Genomic DNA, 20,144 nt, shown 5'->3' on the forward strand with positions numbered 1-20,144 from the left:
CTGCGGTCCTATTGCCAGGACCGGCCGGGGGAGTGGTCGGGTTTTTATCCCCTGGGCAGAGATGGCCCAAAACTCACTCCGCCACTCATCCCCTAACCTTTCTCCCTTTCAGTGTGTGTTAGGTTATCAGCCGGTCCTGGCACCTTGGCATCAGAGCCAGATCGAGGCTCCTGCGGTGGATGAGTGGTTTCGGCGCTCGGAAGAGACCTGGAACGCTGCCCATGTACGCCTGCAGCGTGCCATCAGGCAACAAAAGGCGAGCACCGACCGTCACCGCAGTGAGGCCCCGGTGTATGCACCGGGGGACCGGGTCTAGCTCTCGACCCGAAACCTGCCCCTTTGCCTGCCCTGCCAGAAGCTGGGTCGGCGGTTTGTGGGGCCATTTAAAGTCCTGAGGAGATTGAACGAGGTTTGTTATAGGTTACAGCTTCCTCCTAATTACGGTATTAACCCCTTGTTCCATGTGTCTCTCCTCAGGCCGGTAGTAGCTGGTCCACTCCAGGAGTCTGAGGTACGGGAGGTTCCTCCGCCCCCACTGGACATCGAGGGGGCACCGGCGTACTCGGTCCGTTCCATCTTGGGTTCGAGGCGTCGGGTGGGGGGCCTGCAGTATCTCGTGGAGTGGGAGGGGTACGGTCCGGAGGAACGGTGCTGGGTCCCTAGGAGGAACATCCTCGATCCCTCCATGTTGAGGGATTTCCACCGTAGTCATCCGACTCGCCCTGCTCCGCGTCCTCCTGGCCGTCCCCGAGGCCGGGGTACTGTCACGAATTCAGCCGAGGCTGCCCCTCCTCCTTGCTCGGGAAAGCTTCGGCGTTTGTCGTCACCGGAGTACTAGCTGCTACCGATCCATGTTTCTATTTTCTACTTGTTTTGTCTGTATTTGTCTCACCTGTTTCCCATCATGTAATTATGTCTTCCCTATTTAACCCTCTGGCTCACACTGTGTGTTGTGCGTGTTTGTCCATGTTTTGGTTGTCGTATGTGAGCGGGTTTGTTCCTCCCTGCGAGGAGGCATGTTCATTAAGATACCTACGAGTAAGTAAGTTTTTCGATTAGCTCTGTGTCCTGCGCCTGACTTCGTCCTACCGCATTACACTGACGCCTTGACAATGTCAGTTCATGCTGCAAGAGCTCTGATAGGTTGGAGGACGTCCTCTGGAAGTTGTCATAATTGCTGTGTAAGTCTATGGAAGGGGGTGAGAACCATGAGCATCCTAGGTCTTGTATTGAAGTCAATGTACCCAGAGGAGGACAGAAGCTAGCGGTCCTCCGGCTACACCATGGTGCTACCCTACAGAGTGCTGCAGAGGCTACTGTAGACATTCATTGCAAAACAGTGTGTTTTAATAAATTATTTGGTGACATTAAGATATTTACTATAGTTTTATCTAAAAAATGATCACTTTTGTTATGTTTCACCCAAAAAAATTCACTGAGGAGGATGGTCCTGCCCTTCCTCCTCAGAGGAGCCTAGCCCTAGGTGCTCTACAGGTTAGCATGTATTTATGTATTTATGACAAGGGGGGTTGAGGGGACAATAGACATTGTGTCACCTTACATTGTAGAATAAAATATAAAATAAACATTGTGATAAATAAACATAGGGTATATAGTGTTTTGGACAAATGTGAAAACATAAACCCACTAACGGTCACCCTCATAGAGGTTTATGTTAAGCGATCATTCAATAAAGTAAAGTTGAGCTACCTACTCGTTGGATAATTGTGCATTTGGCCCAGCTGGAACATGGTCTTCAATTCCTTTTTGGAATACAGATGTTTTTTTCCAAGACACCAGAGTTTTTGTGGGCAGCAAAAAAATCCCTGCGAAAGCAAACTAACTGCTCCTCATCAACAATAAGTTCCTCCATGTCTGTAAGAATTGTAGTCATGTATACTAATTCTCTGCAGCACGAACATTCCTCATTCATGGCATTGGAGCGCAATTGCCACAACTGCACCACCAGTCTGTGTTGATCCTGGGGATGGGTTGGGGCTCTGGCCCAGCTGCTGCTGCAGCCTCGGTTTCTAGAGCGGAGGCTGCCATCTGAAGTTCAATTTGCCTAAATTCTTAATCAGAATTGGCTACTCTGGTCAAATAAATAACACATTTCAAGCAAAGTTTGAAATGTGTTCTACCCTCTTGTGGCTTTGAGTCTCTAGTGACTCTTGTCAAGGAGTGAAATTAGGCTACTCTTCCTCCTCACTCGCGACTTTTTCTTCATCAGACATGTTCTTGGTTGTTTTTTTGAAAGAGAACTATAACTACAGTTGAAGTCGGAAGTTTACATACACCTTAACCAAATACATTTAAACTCTGTTTTTCACAATTCCTGACATTTAATCCTAGTAAAAATTCCCTGTTTTAGGTCAGTTAGGATCACCACTTTATTTTAAGAATGTGAAAAGTTCCGAAAAATAGTAGAGAGTGATTTATTTCAGCTTTTATTTATTTCATCACATTCCCAGTGGGTCAGAAGTTTACATACACTCAATTAGTATTTGGTGGCATTGCCTTTAAATTGTTTAACATGGGTCAAACGTTTCGGGTAGCCTTCCACAAGCTTCCCACAATAAGTTGGGTGAATTCTGGCCCATTCCTCCTGACAGAGCTGGTGTAACTGAGTCAGGTTTGTAGGCCTCCTTGCTCGCACACGCTTTTTCAGTTCTGCCCACAAATTTTCTATAGGATTGAGGTCCAATACCTTGACTTTGTTGTCCTAAAGGCATTTTGCCACAACTTTGGAAGTATACTTGTGGTCATTGTCCATTTGGAAGACCCATTTGCGACCAAGCTTTAACTTCCTGACTGATGTCTTGAGATTTTGCTTCAATATATCCACATACATTTCCTTCCTCATGGCCTTCAAAACTCTAGACCACTTTTACTCCACACACAGAGACGCATACAAAGCTCTCCCTCGCCCTCCATTTGGCAAATCTGACCATAACTATCCTCCTGATTCCTGCTTATAAGCAAAAACTAAAGCAGGAAGCACCAGTGACTCGGTTAATAAAAAAGTGGTCAGATGACGCAGATGCTAAGCTACAGGACTGTTTTGCTAGCACAGACTGGAACATGTTCCGGGATTCTTCAGATAGCATTGAGGAGTACACCACATCAGTCACTGGCTTCATCAATAAGTGCATCGATGATGTCGTCCCCACAGTGACCGTACGTACAGTGAGAGAAAAAAGTATTTGATCCCCTGCTGATTTTGTACGTTTGCCCACTGACAAAGACATGATCAGTCTATAATTTTAATGGTAGGTTTATTTAAACAGTGAGAGACAGAATAACAACAAAAAAATCCAGAAAAACGCATGTCAAAAATTGTATTAATTGATTTGCATTTTAATGAGGGAAATAAATATTTGACCCCTCTGGCAAAACCCTTGTTGGCAATCACAGTGGTCAGACGTTTCTTGTAGTTGGCCACCAGGTTTGCACACATCTCATCTTTGCAGATCTTCTCCAAGTCATTAAGGTTTCGAGACTGACGTTTGGCAACTCGAACCTTCAGCTCCCTCCACAGATTTTCTATGGGAATAAGGTCTGGAGACTGGCTAGGCCACTCCAGGACCTTAATGTGCTTCTTCTTGAGCCACTCCTTTGTTGCCTTGGCCGTGTGTTTTGGGTCAATGTCATGCTGGAATACCCATCCACGACCCATTTTTAATGCCCTGGATGAGGGAAGGAGGTTCTCACCCAAGTTTTGACGGTACGGCCCCGTCCATCGTCCCTTTGATGCAGTGAAGTTGTCCTGTCCCCTTAGCAGAAAAACACCCCCAGAGCATAATGTTTCCACCTCCATGTTTGACGGTGGGGATGGTGTTCTTGGGGTCATAGGCAGCATTCCTCCTCCTCCAAACACGGCAAGTTGAGTTGACGCCAAAGAGCTCGATTTTGGTCTCATCTGACCACAACACTGTCACCCAGTTCTCCTCTGAAACATTCAGATGTTCATTGGCAAACTTCAGACGGGCCTGTATATGTACTTTCTTGAGCAGGGGGACCTTGCGGGCGCTGCAGGATTTCAGTCCTTCACGGCGTAGTGTGTTACCAATTGTTTTCTTGGTGACTATGGGCCGCAGGGTCAGACGGATTACCAGGACGTGTACTCCGAGCATGTGCTGACCAACTGGCAAGTGTCTTCACTGACATTTTCAACATGTCCCTGACTGAGTCTGTAATACCAACATGTTTCAAGCAGACCACCATAGTCCCTGTGCCCAAGGACACTAAGATAACCTGCCTAAATGACTACCGACCCGTAGCACTGACGTCTGTAGCCATGAAGTGCTTTGAAAGGCTGGTCATGGCTCACATCAACACCATTATCCCAGAAACCCTAGACCCACTCCAATTTGCATACCGCCCCAACAGATCCACAGATGATGCAATCTCTATTGCACTCCACAAGGCACTTTCCCACCTGGACAAGAGGAACACCTACGTGAGAATGCTATTCATTGACTACAGCTCAGCATTCAACACCATAGTCTCCCGAGTGGCGCAGTGGTCTAAGGCACTGCATCGCAGTGCTAGCTGTGCCACTAGAGATCCTGGTTCGAATCCAGGCTCTGTCGTAGCCGGCCGCGACCGGGAGACCCATGGGGCGGCGCACAATTGGCCCAGCGTCGTCCAGGGTAGGGGAGGGAATGGCCGGCAGGGATGTAGCTCAGTTGGTAGAGCATGGCGTTTGCAACGCCAGGGTTGTGGGTTCGATAAAAATAATGTATGTGCTAACTGTAAGTCGCTCTGGATAAGAGCGTCTGCTAAATGACTAAAATGTAAAATGTAAAATGTATAGTGCCCTCAAAGCTCATCACTAAGCTAAGGATCCTGGGACTAAACACCTCCCTCTGCAACTGGATCCTGGACTTCCTGACGGGCCGCCCCCAGGTGGTAAGGGTAGGTAACAACACATCTGCCACACTGATCCTCAACACGGGGGCCCCTCAGGGGTGCGTGCTCAGTCCCCTCCTGTACTCCCTGTTCACCCATGACTGCATGGCCAGGCACGACTCCAACACCATCATTAAGTTTGCCGACGACACAACAGTGGTAGGCTTGATCACCGACAACGATGAGACAGCCTATAGGGAGGAGGTCAGAGACCTGGCCGTGTGGTGCAGGATAACAACCTCTCCCTCAACGTGACAAAGACAAAGGAGATGATTGTGGACTACAGGGGGAAAAAAGAGGACTGAGCACGCCCCCATTCTCATCGACGGGGCTGTAGTGGAACAGGTTGAGAGCTTCAAGTTCCTTGGTGTCCACATCACCAACGAACTATCATGGTCAAAACACACCAAGACAGTCGTGAAGAGGGCACGACAAAGCCTATTCCCCCTCAGGAGACTGAAAAGATTTGTCATGGGTCCTCAGATCCTCAAAAAATTCTACAGCTGCACCATCGAGAGCATCCTGACTGGTTGCATCACCGCCTGGTATGGCAACTGCTTGGCCTCCGACCGCAAGGCACTACAGAGGGTAGTGCGTACAGCCCAGTACATCACTGGGGCCAAGCTTCCTGCCATCCAGGACCTCTATACCAGGCGGTGTCAGAGCTAATGAAACAGCTAATCATGGCTGTCAGAGCTCTGAACAGCTAATCATGGCTACCCAGAATATTTGCACTGCCCCCCCACCTCCACCCCCTACCCCATCTTTTTACGCTGCTGCTACTCTGTTAATTATTTATGCATAGTCACTTTAACTCTACCCACATGTACATATTACTTCAACTACCTCAACTAGCCGGTGCCCCCACACATTGACTCTGCACCGGTACCCCCCTGTATATATAGCCTCCCTACTGTTATTTTATTTTACTTCTGCTCTTTTTTTCTCAACACTTTTTTGTTGTTGTTTTATTTTACTTTTTTATTAAAAATAAATGCACTGTTGGTTAAGTAAGCATTTCACTGTAATGTCTGCACCTGTTGTATTCGGCGCATGTGGCCAATACGATTTGATTCGATTTGATTTGATAGAAGGCATTTTTACTGTGGAATTGTACATATGGGCTGGACACTTTTTAGTTTTTTTTTTTATTCTTGGGGTTAGGCGTATATGGTATGGGAGAGGGCTGTCTTGGTCTTTTAAATTGTATTCATTGAGTTAAACTTTAGTATGCTGGTATTTGATACCTATGATGCTGCCTGTGATGTGGTTTGTAATACCATAATACTGACTTTAAATTCTGCCCAGCGTCTCTGGAGAGAGGTGATTTACATGTGCTGGGTCAATATTCAGTCTTGTTAATGTCCATACACTTTTGTTTTATTACACTGAGATTGGCATTTACGATGCAGACGAAGGCTTTACATTGACCACTGATATTCCGTTAGAAGTATTACATAGTAGTTCTATAGCACCTCACTTAAATAAATAAGGGTATGTGAAATATTTTTTTTAGCTGCTTTTCAAATGCATAAAACATTTACAGTGCCTTGCAAAATTATTCATACCCCTTGGATTTCTTCACATTTTATTGGTTTACAAAGTGGGATTAAAACTGATTTAATTGTAATTTTTTTGGTCAAAAATCGACTCAAAATACTGTAATGTCAAAGGGGAAGAAAAATACTAAAAACAATCTTTTATTATTATTTTTTATTTCACCTTTATTTAACCAGGTAAACCAGTTGAGAACAAGTTCTCATTTACAACTGCGACCTGGCCAAGATAAAGCAAAGCAGTGCGATAAAAACAACAACACAGAGTTACATATGGGGTAAAACAAAACAAAGTCAAAAATACAACAGAAATACATATATATACAGTGTGTGCAAATGTAGCAAGTTATGGAGGTAAGGCAATAAATAGGCTATAGTGCAAAATAATTACAATTAGTATTAACACTGGAATGATAGATGTGCAAGAGATGATGTGCAAATAGAGATACTGGGGTACAAATGAGCAAAATAAATAACAATATAGGGATGAGGTAGTTGGGCGGGCTAATTTCAGATGGGCTGTGTACAGGTGCAGTGATCGGTAAGGTGCTCTGACAACTGATGCTTAAAGTTAGTGAGGGAGATAAGTGTCTCCAGCTTCAGAGATTTTTGCAATTTGTTCCAGTCATTGGCAGCAGAGAACTGGAAGGAATTGTGGCCAAAGGAGGTGTTGGCTTTGGGGATGACCAGTGAGATATACCTGCTGGAGCGCAGACTACGGGTGGGTGTTGCTATGGTGACCAATGAGCTAAGATAAGGCGGGGATTTGCCTAGCAGTGATTTATAGATGGCCTGGAGCCAGTGGGTTTGGCGACGAATATGTAGTGAGGACCAGCCAACAAGAGCGTACAGGTCACAGTGGTGGGTATTATATGGGGCTTTGGAGACAAAACGGATGGCACTGTGATAGACTACATCCAATTTGCTGAGTAGAGTGTTGGAGGCTATTTTGTAAATGACATCGCCGAAGTCAAGGATCGGTAGGATAGTCAGTTTTACGAGGGCATGTTTGGCAGCATGAGTGAAGGAGGCTTTGTTGCGAAATAGGAAACCGATTCTAGATTTAACTTTGGATTGGAGATTCTTAATGTGAGTCTGGAAGGAGAGTTTACAGTCACCTAGATACCTAGATATTTGTAGTTGTCCACATACTCTAGGTCAGACCCGTCGAGAGTAGTGATTCTAGTCGGGTGGGCGGGTGCAAGCGGCGTTCGGTTGAAGAGCATGCATTTAGTTTTACTAGTGTTTAAGAGCAGTTGGAGGCTACTGAAGGAGTGTTGTATGGCATTGAAGCTCGTTTGGAGGTTTGTTAACACAGTGTCCAATGAAGGGCCAGATGTATACAAAATGGTGTCGTCTGCGTAGAGGTGGATCTGAGAGTCACCAGCAGCAAGAGCGACGTCATTGATATACACAGAAAAAAGAGTCGGCCCAAGAATTGAACCCTGTGGCACCCCCATAGAGACTGCCATAGGTCCAGACAACAGGCCCTCCGATTTGACACATTGAACTCTATCTGAGAAGTAGTTGGTGAACCAGGCGAGGCAGTCATTTGAGAAACCAAGGCTATTTAGTCTGCCAATAAGAATGCGGTGGTTGACAGAGTCGAATGCCTTGGCCAGGTCAATGAAAACGGCTGCACAGTACTGTCTATTATCGATCGCGGTTATAATATCGTTTAGGACCTTGAGCGTGGCTGAAGTGCACCCATGACCAGCTCGGAAACCGGATTGCATAGCGGAGAAGGTACGGTGGGATTCGAAATGGTCGGTGATCTGTTTGTTGACTTGGCTTTCAAAAACTTTTGAAAGGCAGGGCAGGATGGATATGGGTCTGTAACAGTTTGGATCTAGAGTGTCACCCCCTTTGAAGAGGGGGATGACCGCGGCAGCTTTCCAATCTCTGGGGATCTCAGACGTTACGAAAGAGAGGTTGAACAGGCTAGTAATAGGGGTTGCAACAATTTCGGCGGCTAGTTTTAGAAAGAAAGGGTCCAGATTGTCTAGCCCAGATGATTTGTAGGGGTCCAGATTTTGCAGCTCTTTCAGAACATCAGCTGTCTGGATTTGTGTGAAGGAGAAGCGGGGGGTGCATGGGCAAGTTGCAGCGGAGGGTGCAGAGCTGGTGGCCGGGGTAGTGGTAGCCAGGTGGAAAGCATGGCCAGCCGTAGCAAAATGCTTGTTGAAATTCTCGATTATTGTAGATTTATCGGTGGTGATAGTGTTTCCTAGCCTCAGTGCAGTGGGCAGCTGGGAGGAAGTGCTCTTATTTTCCATGGACTTTACAGTGTCCCAAAACTTTTTGGAGTTAGTGCTACAGGATGCAAATTTCTGTTTGAAAAAGTTAGCCTTTGCTTTCCTAACTGCTTGTGTATATTGGTTCCTAACTTCCCTGAAAAGTTGCATATCGCGGGGGCTATTTGATGCTAATGCAGTACGCCACAGGATGTTTTTGTGCTGGTCAAGGGCAGTCAAGTCTGAGGAGAACCAGGGGCTATATCTGTTCTTAGTTCTGTATTTCTTGAATGGGGCATGTTTATTTAAGATTGAGAGGAAATTACTTTTAAAGAACAACCAGGCATCCTCTACTGACGGAATGAGATCTATATCCATCCAGGATACCTGGGCCAGGTCAATTAGGAAGGCCTGCTCGCTGAAGTGTTTTTGGGAGCGTTTGACAGTGATGAGGGGTGGTCGTTTGACCGCGGACCCGTTACAGACGCAGGCAATAAGGCAGTGATCGCTGAGATCCTGGTTGAAGACAGCGGAGGTGTATTTAGAGGGTAAGTTAGTCAGGATGATATCTATGAGGGTACCCATGTTTACGGATTTAGGGTTGTACCTGGTAGGTTCGTTGATAATTTGTGTGAGATTGAGGGCATCTAGTTTAGATTGTAGGATGGCCGGGGTGTTAAGCATATCCCAATTTAGGTCACCAAGCAGTACGTACTCTGAGGATAGATGGGGGGCAATCAATTCACATATGGTGTCCAGGGCACAGCTGGGGGCTGAGGGGGGTCTGTAGCAAGCGGCAACAGTGAGCGATTTATTTCTGGAAAGGTGGATTTTTAGAAGTAGAAGCTCAAACTGTTTGGGCACAGACCTGGATAGTATGATAGAGCTCTGCAGGCTATCTCTACAGTAGATTGCAACTCCACCCCCTTTGGCAGTTCTATCTAGACGGAAAATGTTATAGTTGGGGATGGAAATTTCAGAATTTTTGGTGGCCTTCCTAAGCCAGGATTCAGACACTGCTAGAACATCAGGGTTGGCGGAGTGTGCTAACGCAGTGAATAACTCAAACTTAGGAAGGAGGCTTCTGATATTTACGTGCAGAAAACCAAGACTTTTACGGTTACAGAAGTCAACAAATGATAGCTCCTGGGGAGTAGGAGTGATACTGGGGGCTGCAGGGCCTGGGTTAGCCTCTACATCACCAGAGGAACAGAGGAGGACTAGAATAAGGATACGACTAAAGGCTTTAAGAACTGGTCTTCTAGTGCGTTGGGTACATAGAATAAAGGGGGCAGTTCTCCGGGCGTTGTAGAAAAGATTCAGGGCATTATGTACAGAAAAGGATATGGAAGGATATGAGTACAGTTCAGGTAACCCTAAGCGTTGGGTAACAATGAAAGAGATAGCGTCACTGGAGGCACCGAATCTAGATGAATTCATATTAGATAAGTAAAAAAAAAAGTATTCCGCCCCTTTGTTCAGGCAAACCTAAATTAGTTCAGGAGTATAATGTGGCTTAACAAATCACATAATAAGTTACATAGACTCACTCTGTGTGAAATAATAGCCGTTGACATGATTCCTCTGTCCCCCAAACAGACAATATCTATAACTTCCCTCAGTCAAGTATTGAATTTCAAGCACAGATAAAGAAGGGCAGTGATTGGTAGATGGGTAACAATAACAAATCAGACATTAAATATCTCTTTAAGCATGGTCAAGTTAATAATTATGATGTGGATTATGCATTAAACCACTCAGACACATCAAAGATACAGTCGTCCTTCTAAACTGAGCTGCAGGACAGGAATGAAACTGCTCAGGGATGTTAACATGAGGCCATTGGTGATTTTAAAACAGTTACAGAGTTCAGTGGCTGTGATGGGAGAGAACTGAGGATAGATCAACAACATTGTAGTGACTTCACAATAATTTGTTTAATGACAGAGTGAAAAGAAGAATACAAATATACAGAATAAAAATATTTCAAAACAACATGCATATTGTATGCAACAAGGCATTAAAGTAATACTGAAGAAAAGAAAACACGGCAAAGGAATATACTTTTTGGTCTAAATACAAAGCCTTATGTTTGGGGCAAATCCAACACAACACATCACTGAGTAACTGCCTCCTTATTTTTAAGCATGGTGGTGGCTGCATCATGGCATGGGTATGCTTGACGTCGGCAAATACTAGGGAGTGTTTTAGGATAAAAATAAATGGGATGGAGCTAAGCACAGGCAAAATCCTAGAGAAAAACCTGCTTTACACCAGACACTGGGAGAGGAATTCACCTTTCAGCAGGACAATAACCTACAACACAAGGCCAAATCTACACTGGAGTTGCTTACCAAGAAGACAGTGAATGTTCCTGACTGGCCAAGTTACAATTTTGACTTAAATCTGCTTCAAAATCTATGGCAAGACTTGAAAATTGCTGTCTAGCCATGATCCCCAACATCTTGACAGAGCTTGAAGAATTATGAAAATAATAATGGGCTAATATTGCACAATCCAGGTAAAGCTCTTAGAGACTTACCCAAGAAGACTCACAGCTGTAATCGCTGCCAAAGGTGTTTCTAACATTTATTGACTCAGGGAACTGAATACTTATGCAACGACTATATTTTAGTTATTTAATTTCTATTCATCTTAAACATTTTTAATTAAATCTTCCACTTTGACATTACAGAGTATTTTGTGTAGATTGTTGACAAAAATACAATTAAATCCATTTAATTCCACTTTGTAACACAATATAATGTGAAGAAATCCAAGGGGTATGAATACTTTTGCAAGGCACTGTATATGAGAAAGCAGACTTTCGTTTAGGCAACAACAACAATTGGCTGTTGAAATAAAGGCTAGACAGTGTCTTAACATTACATGATCCAACACAGACACCTTAGTATTCACACTCTTCTGATGTGAGGATTGTCTGATTTCTAGGCAAAAGCCTTCTCTAAACGTATCAATTGTGTTCCTATATATTAAACATGTTGCTAGTCTAAATGTTCAGCTTCAAATGTATGTTATCATTTGAATCCTCTTAATGGCAAATATGAGCCAAATTATAGGCTACCTTTCCATAATCATAATATTTTTACATAATATCTTCCAAGTTCCTCCTTTTATCTTTTTAAATAAAAGAAAGTAATAGGCTAAATTTTTCTATCTAACCAGACTGATGACCGTCCATTTTTATCATCCAAGATATGAATATCTAATTTCATTGTCGACTCACATGGAAAGAATATGCAGCAGCAGTCTCTAACCCAGTCTGGAAAATGAATTTGGCAGGAGCAATGCCGTTTTCAATTGCTATCCACTCCGAAAAAGGGAAAGGGAGCCATGTCAGCCTATCTAGTACTTATTATGAGTTGATCTGTACAACAGTAGCTATTAAGAACATCAGAGAGGCATGGTTACCAATAGCCTCTTAGATATCCCCCTGCACCTGGCACAGGCGCATAATTGGCTGAGGACGGTAGCCTGCTCCCTCTGTGCTCTGGGGTACACTGTATGCTTCTCTGGTAGCTATATCACTAAACCCTTTCCCCCCATCTACCATCTACTCATCTGAGCCCCTAGGCCTGTCACAATGTCTTGTATCATCCTGATTAGCATAGTCAAGAGCCGTTAGCGTTGTGGCACGTAAACAGAGCCAGGCCTTCTCCCTCCCCTAAACCGTCTGTTTTTCCAGTCTGACTTAGCGTGTTATTTTCTCATTGCTACTACTACTAACAACACAACATATTTTACTCGAGGGGTGACATTGTGGATAAAGATTCCGGTCACCAATTTGCATGCAGTGTAGGCAAAAATGTATTTTAGTGCATTTGTTTGAGAATGATCAGGCTTGTTTGTGTTACTGCCTCCTCAATGCAACCCAGCACTATGAAATGAAGCAGTCCAACATTCTTAGAACATTTGTATAAGGTTTAGTTGTTGTATAATTTGTATAAGGATAACCTATCGGCGCAGAAGGAGGCGCAATCTTCAAACAGCAGAACAAGCACAAGTCATTATATAATGATTACCAGGCCTACTCATTATTTTCTAATATGATTTTCGGTTTGGATACTTCTGCTCCACATTGTGCGTTTCCTTCTCTTTCTCCACAATGTCCTTCAAAAGAGGCCAATTCCCTAGACAAATCGCATCAGTTTCACCTCCATCATTATGGCCAGCTAACCAAGCCCAGCTAACCATGCCCAGCTAACCAAGCTCCTTATGCTCTCGTTAAAAGGCCCCATTTGGTTTTTGGCAGACAAGACTGTCTGAAACCAACTTCCGATAATTAGCAGCGTTATTAAATGTACACAATCTTGTAATGCGGCAACTTTGTAGCTGGCGAGTGTCAGGAGCAACGATGGGCTCCAGCAGTGGTCCCCTTTGATAAAGACAGAAGTAGCAGCAGCAATCTTCAGCTATTGCACTCAGCCCGCTGAGTCCCTCGCCTGTCTCTCAGGCCCTCACTTCAAAGCCATGGGACATAATGTACAATCTCTTAATAGTTTTAGACCAAAGCTTCCCGGGGGCTCTCGGCCACAGTGTAGCCTACCTCAGTGTAAACACCTAATCAAGATTGCCTGGGCCTGGCCACAATAGCAGCCAAATAGCAATCCAAGATCTGCGGCCCTTTGAAGTCTTCATTGCAAAAACTGATGTTTCCTGGGCGGCTCAAGGTAAAATGGCATGCCCAATTGCCTGGACTTTGTTGTGGCTCGTCTCGCCAAGAGGAGGGCAATTACGGGCCCCAATTTAGCAGAATAGATATTACACAGCTTACAATGCTCAAAATGCAATTTGGCTTAGATCATTTGGCTCCAATTGATTGGGATTTTTATAATGGGTGACAAAAGGCAGTGTCAGGGGGCACAGGCAGAGGTTGTGGCCCTGTCTTGCCATGGGAGAGCTGGGGATTGAGAGGTGGGTGGGTGGGTGGATGCTGTCATTGGTGGAGTCATTGACACCTGTTACTGATCTACACACAAAACAGCTGCTGCTCCACCAGTGTCAGGCTTGGGGACACACAGGACAACACCTGGACCATCAGACAGCCTATTCAATTACTAGAGGGACTATGTCATCAATCCTTAAAGTTCCAGAATGGTGTGAAAATGGCTGCCATATTGGTCAGGGAGAAATCCAAACCAGTCTAATTGGAATGAATGGCAGTAGAGGCATCATCTTGATTTTAATTTATGCAGTAAAATAAAAGTAAGGTGTGATATATCAGAAAGTGTGTAATAGAATTATTGTCAACCTAAAGTATTGTCATATAATTATAAATAGTTTATACGAATTTTACACCAATTGTCTGTATAAATAGCCTCTAAAATATATGTAAAGAGGCCATAAATATCTCAATTTCTGTTTTATTTTAAATATGTAAGTGCTATTATATGATACAATATCAGTACTTGTTGCATTTACAACTTGTCTAAGTCCTATCATCAACTGATGTCAGCCAGTGTATGGCTGTGGAGTAACTGCATTATTTGAATGGAATGTTGGCATATTGGCAGTTAATTAGGAAAATGTATGGAATCATTCCTCTAAAACTGGCTGGCTAGGTAGCTAACAAACATGCAGTGCAGATAAATTCTTGAAATTCATTATTTTACACATTCACCTATCACAGCACTGGCAAACCATGGTTGACCAACTACCTGACCAGAATGGCTGACCTTTATCCCATCATAAGAAGGTTCATGTCCATTCTAGTATTCTAATTCCTAAAGATATGATCTGGACACTGTCAGGATCACCTTGAGTTATATGTGCCAAATAATCAACACCTAACTTAGTTACAAAACCACCCCTCAAACTTCAGTATTTAAACATAACTGTTTTTCTGACATTGAAATGGAAATGATACAATATAGGCGTAGTTTTCCCTAGTTTCACATTGAGAAGTTAGGCTACTACTCATAAAACGTATTTCTAATATAGAATAGGCCATAACATCACATGTATTCTGCACCAAATCCCACAATGATAGTAATTCTAAAATGTCAGTCTTCAGACCAAAATAGCATATCATTCAGTTACTTATTTCATTTGCTTTTTATTGCAACACCAGCTCTGCTTTTGCCGCCGCTTAGCTATCATCTGTGTGCCTTCTTGCCCAGATAGAGAGGACACTGCATCGGGTTATCAGCCCAGCTCCCCGCATACCTGGCCTTTCAGCGGATAGACAGAACATTTTGACACCGCACTTATTGATGGATATATTACAACTCCATCCACTCACTCTCTCTGACCTTCGCCAATATTCACTCTCCCAGAATTAGTGGCATTTAATGAGGAACTCCTCAGCCTGTCAATACCATCGATCCTCTCAGATTGTCCTCGGGACGCATAGTGAGGGCCCCAAGTTAACTAAATGATTTTCATTATGACATTAGCTGAATACATTTCTCTCTTAAAAACGGTGCATTACAGGACAAAATGAAAGAGAATGGATGTGAGGGTTTGTGGAAGCTTAGGCCAAAACGTGAGGGAATTGATTGTTGTGCAGGCTACTTGAAAAAATATAGGTTACGCCTATGCTACAGATTTGACAGACAGAGTGGGTTTGGTGGTTAGGGGAAACATCAGTACTATCTTTTTGTCCAGTATTCTTGTAACACATTTTAAGCTTGCTATTTAGTGTACTCAAAATGCCTCCTCTCAAAATAGTTTTTTTATTTTGACTGAAAATAAGGTATATATTGGGCAGTTTTTAGTATTGTGCACCTGACTGGACTGTCATTGTTTAACTCGCAGTTAATCGTGCCATGAAATATTTACCTCCAATTTGCTTTGCTCTCATGCAAACCATGTAGGCTATTCATACAAGGGTTAGACAGCAGACTCAGCTTTTAGCAACATTTACCTTATGTCTTTCAATCTGTTCCATGAGCGGCTATTTCATTTTGAATGACACTTTTTGCTCCACTCTCCTTTATTTGTATGTTTTCTCTTTTTCTATCCAAAGGTTTCCGATACTACAGAGGAGATTACCATTGGTGGGAACCAGGAGGAGGAAAGCCAAGGGGACATATCAGACCCGGAGCTGAGGTGGCTCCAAAAAACCCAGCAACTCAAGGTGGGACTCTCTCCACTCCTTTTCATGTTATGATCTCATTCACTTTCTCCTGTGTGTGTTTTTGGTGAGGGTTGCTTACCACAACACCCGATTGCCTTATAACGCATAACTGCCAGCGAGGGGCTTTCTGCTCAATATGAAAATACCTGCACAGTGGGTTCACTACTGTCACCTGGGATTTTCATTTTACCCCCGCAACAGACCCAATCTACGTCTGATAGGGTTGTCGAGGCACAATAGGGCCTTAGCCCAAAAACTGTCCTGAAAGGGAGCCTCTACAGGCGGGAAAAAGCGAGGGGAATGGAGAAACATCATTATTTTGAGCACTTGAGCGGTCACCCTAATGCCTTGGCAGAGGAGAGGAGTGTAAATATTTTCCCATTAGAATGAGGGAAAATTGGTGTTTGCTAAATCAGAGGCATTAGATGCTGAGGCACACAGCCTCGGAGCCCGGCAGAATAATTTGGGAAAGCCATGCTACCAGGATCTCCAACATTACATGAAAGGCCCTCTATGGCCATGACAAAAGCCACAAAGCATCAGTTACTGTCACGGTTTCGGCCGAGGCTGCCTCTCTTCCTTGTTCGGGCAGGCTTCGGCGTTCGTTGTCTCCGGAATACTAGCTGCCACCGTTGTATGTTTCATGTTCGTCTGCTTTTGTCTGTTTGTTGTGACACCTGTTCTCGTTTAGCGTAATTAGTGTCCTATAAGTTTCTCGTTGTGTTTGTCTAGTGTTGTGTGTTATTGATTTTGGTCTGTCGTGTGTTGGGCTTATTTTAGCTATTTAGCTCGGTTGAGCTTCCCTCCACTGCGTTGGAGTGTTTACGCACCTGTTAGTGCGCTTTTGTTTTGTTCGCCTTCGTGCGTAATTTCGCCTTCGGGCAAGTCGTGTCGTATTCTCCTTGTTGGAGATTTACTAAAGTCTGTTGGACTATACTTCGGTGTCCTGCGTTTGATTCCACCACTACACCCACCTACAGCACTCGTGACAGTTACATAGGGAAAGAGGGGTATTTCTTCCGTATTTTGGGTAAAATCTTCCAGCCATCGTCCCACTGATACGTTGAGTTAAGGAACAGATGATACCACTCTTATGTTGTTCACAAATTGAGAGTTTTATGTTTTATAAAAAACATTTTAAGTGTATTTTTTGGTGTTCATGGTGTCTCAATCATGGGAAGTACATTCTGATGTATTTTCCCAAAGCTTATTTCATATGATATCTTGTTAATGAAAGAACATTTCCAGTACGTTGGCGTCCTCCTGGTTCTTAAAATATTTGATTATTTCCCTATTTTCCTTGGTCAAATAGGGTCCTTGTTAGATGTATTACATGGGACTCATCAATCAAGCGTTAGCATATTTTAACCAATGCAGGAAGTCCTGATTTTCACAACTTGTTTGACCTCCATTTCCTACATCATTGATATTGAACTTGTATATTTTGTTCCTTATTGTCGTTGTTGAGCTGATCATATTGCTGTTAGCCTATTGGTTGCTGTGATGTTATTCCAAATGTGAGTTCCGTTATTTCCAACGTCTTCTCACAGGTAACTCAGATCTCCAAAGAAAAGCAAGCTCAGCAGAGAGCGAACCCCAAACCCCCCAGTGAGAAGAGACTCCCGGCTCAGGGGGTCAAAGCCAGGCCAAGAGACTGCTACCTGAGTCCCCCCACCGACACCCCCAGAACTGCAGCCATGACCCAGGCTCACTCCCACCCCCACCCCCACCACCACCACCAACCCCAGCACTCACCCCACCTCCAGGCACTCAGTGACACAGATTCCCAGTCTAGCACACTGGATACCTGGCCACACCAGCCCCAACGCATCCCCTTAACACAGTCCCCCACCGTCCACCCCAACATCAACCTCAACACCTCGTCCGAGCTCCTCCCTTTCATGCACCGCAATCACCAGGACGCCGTTCTCACCATAACCTTGCCCTGTAGTGGCCCCAGCCCCCAAAGGAAGCCACAGTCAATAGACGGGTATAGGCCTAACGTCAACGTACCGCTTAGGAACGCCATCCTCGTCAACCCTTACTCCCACCCAAGCCCTCACCCCTCTCCCCAAGACGGTTTATTACAGCTGGCTTTGGTTCCACAGGCTGCTGTGTCTCCACCGAGCCCAGGTTGGGGCTCTCGCTGCAGGCAGGGCTTCCCAGGGATGCCCCCTCTCTGCCAGGGCAGCAGAGAACCACTGCACCTCTGGCACCAGGAGAACGCCCCATGGCAGCGTGAAAACCACAGTGTCCTGCAGTATGATGATGAGGATAGTCACAGGTCTACTTACACCGCCCAGACACAACACTCCTCCGGCTCCTACACAGTGCTGCCCCCTATAGGTAAAACAACAATGGGAGACCCTGAGCTAGGCCGTGACAGAGCTGCACAGAGATTCACCTCCATGCAGAGAAGCAGCTCTGAGGGCTACCTGGCACAGATGAGGAGAGAGAAACAACTGAAGGAGAGGATAACTTACAAGGTGTGTGTGTGCGTGCATATGTGTGTGTGCGTGTGTGTGTTAACTTTAGCACACTATGTGTGTGTTAATCGTTAATTGCCACACTAACAAGCCAGGGCATGGTTACCTTTCTCAATACAGTTAACGGGCTAATAACGGGCTAATTACATGACAGCCATTTGCCTAATCTCAAAGGGCATAATCAGAGTCGCGCAAGTTGCACAAACAACCATTTTGAGACGTGTAAGAGAATAAGGTGAATAAAAGAGAGAGAGGGAGGCAAGGGGCGGCTAAAGACGGCCATTTACATGTAATGACGGCCTCTGTCGTTGGCCTGCTTGAGCCCTGCAGGTGTGTCCCACTGAGGAACAGAGAAAGTCAGCCCTGCTCCCATAAGGTAGTGTAGCACAGACTAGAGACATCCACATACAGTAGTAGACATTCGCTTTCTAAGACAAAACACTCAGTTAATGTTATAACGTAGCCTACTATTTTTATTTATTAGATAACTTAAATAGATATTCTACTGATAATTGTTAAGGTACCAATTAATCCGAGAAAATTACTTTAATCATGTTATTACTGTTACAGGCTTTGGTTTTTTCATTTATGTTTTGAGGTTGGACTTTAGTGGAAAGGTGGGAAGGTGTTTCACCTGTGCTGGCCCAGGTGCTATTTAAGAGTGGCTGGCCCAGTGCTCCAGTTATCTTAATAGATGCGGATTAACGTCTTTAGTTGGCACGCCCTATTTTGATTTCGAGACAAACAATCCTTTATCTGATTTCCCTGATTTCATTTGCACCACCTTTTTGGTTTGCTTCCTGTCTTTATGTTTGGTGTGGGTTTTTCTTTTGTTTACCTCTTTTTGGGAAAATTTAGTGGGCGCTCATGGTGGGTGTCTTTTAGGTTCCAGTTGTTGTTGCTAGTCAACTTTCAGTGGACACCCCCATGAGTGTTTTTCAGAACCCCTCCTAAACCCCACCTGTTTCGTTTTAGTTGTTGGTCAGTGACTCTTTGTTAGTTCCCCCTTCTGTTTGAGCGACATTTTTGGTTTTCTAGCTGTGGAACGTAATGGGGGCTCGTCCGGGATTTTATTTCCCATGAGTATGGTAGTCGCTCTAGTCACCTACTCTGAAGCTCTGCTGTGCCCAAATATTTGAGTGTTCAAAATACACTTTTGTGGTAGCATTTCTGTCACTGACATGCACCTTGAGGGGTTACAAGATTGGTGGAATCATTTTGAAAGTTGCATAAACACACAGGCTAATAAAAATAAAGCCATGGACTTTAAGTTGGAAGCATTTGTGGAAAACCCTACATGGGAGATGCTAGATAAATGTACTAAGGCGAATCTCCTCATCATTGCAAAGCATTATGACATCAAGGTGGCATCTGGCGATCTGAAAGCAGTGGTCAAAGAGTTGATCGATACTGTTTTGGTGGAGGAGGTATTCCTCTCGGAGAGAGAGGCTGATGAAAAAGGTACTACGGGTAGTGGGGTGAGTCCCATAGACGTGCAACTGTGGGAGTTAGAACTAAAGGCAAAGTTGGGGCAACAGAAATTAGAGCTTGAACAACAGAAATTAGAGCTCGAGCAGAAGGAAAGAGAATGTGAATAGAGGTTGGAACAACAGAAATTGGAGTTTGAGCACAGGGAAAGACAAGCTGAGTGTGTAGCCAAACAACAATAGCGTGCAGCCAGACAAGAATAAGAAGAACGTGTGCATGTCATTCGATTAAAAGAGATGGAGCTGGAAGCGCGACAAAGGGAGATAGATGGCCGCAATATATTTGGTCACTGTTCCTCCAAAGTGTTCTTGTGGGATAAGCTCAGAAAGTGTATGCCGCCTTATCTCTTGACCAGAGTTCAGACTATGAC

General features: G+C 44.4%; 1 protein-coding gene across 1 annotated transcript in view; it reads left to right on the top strand.

Moving 5' to 3' along the window:
• Positions 1 to 20,144, top strand: part of jhy (junctional cadherin complex regulator) — a gene marked incomplete at both ends in the record, with an annotated part of 52,905 nt that overhangs the window by 16,561 nt on the left and 16,200 nt on the right. Inside the window, 2 exons of the mRNA XM_084178556.1 lie at positions 15,690 to 15,800; positions 17,351 to 18,286. Coding sequence (XP_084034682.1) covers positions 15,690 to 15,800; positions 17,351 to 18,286 — 1,047 coding nt within the window. The remainder of the gene's footprint in view (positions 1 to 15,689; positions 15,801 to 17,350; positions 18,287 to 20,144) is intronic.

The sequence above is a fragment of the Coregonus lavaretus genome (genome assembly GCF_964263955.1).
Source record: "Coregonus lavaretus genome assembly, chromosome: 15".
Classification (NCBI taxonomy): Eukaryota; Metazoa; Chordata; class Actinopteri; order Salmoniformes; family Salmonidae; genus Coregonus; species Coregonus lavaretus.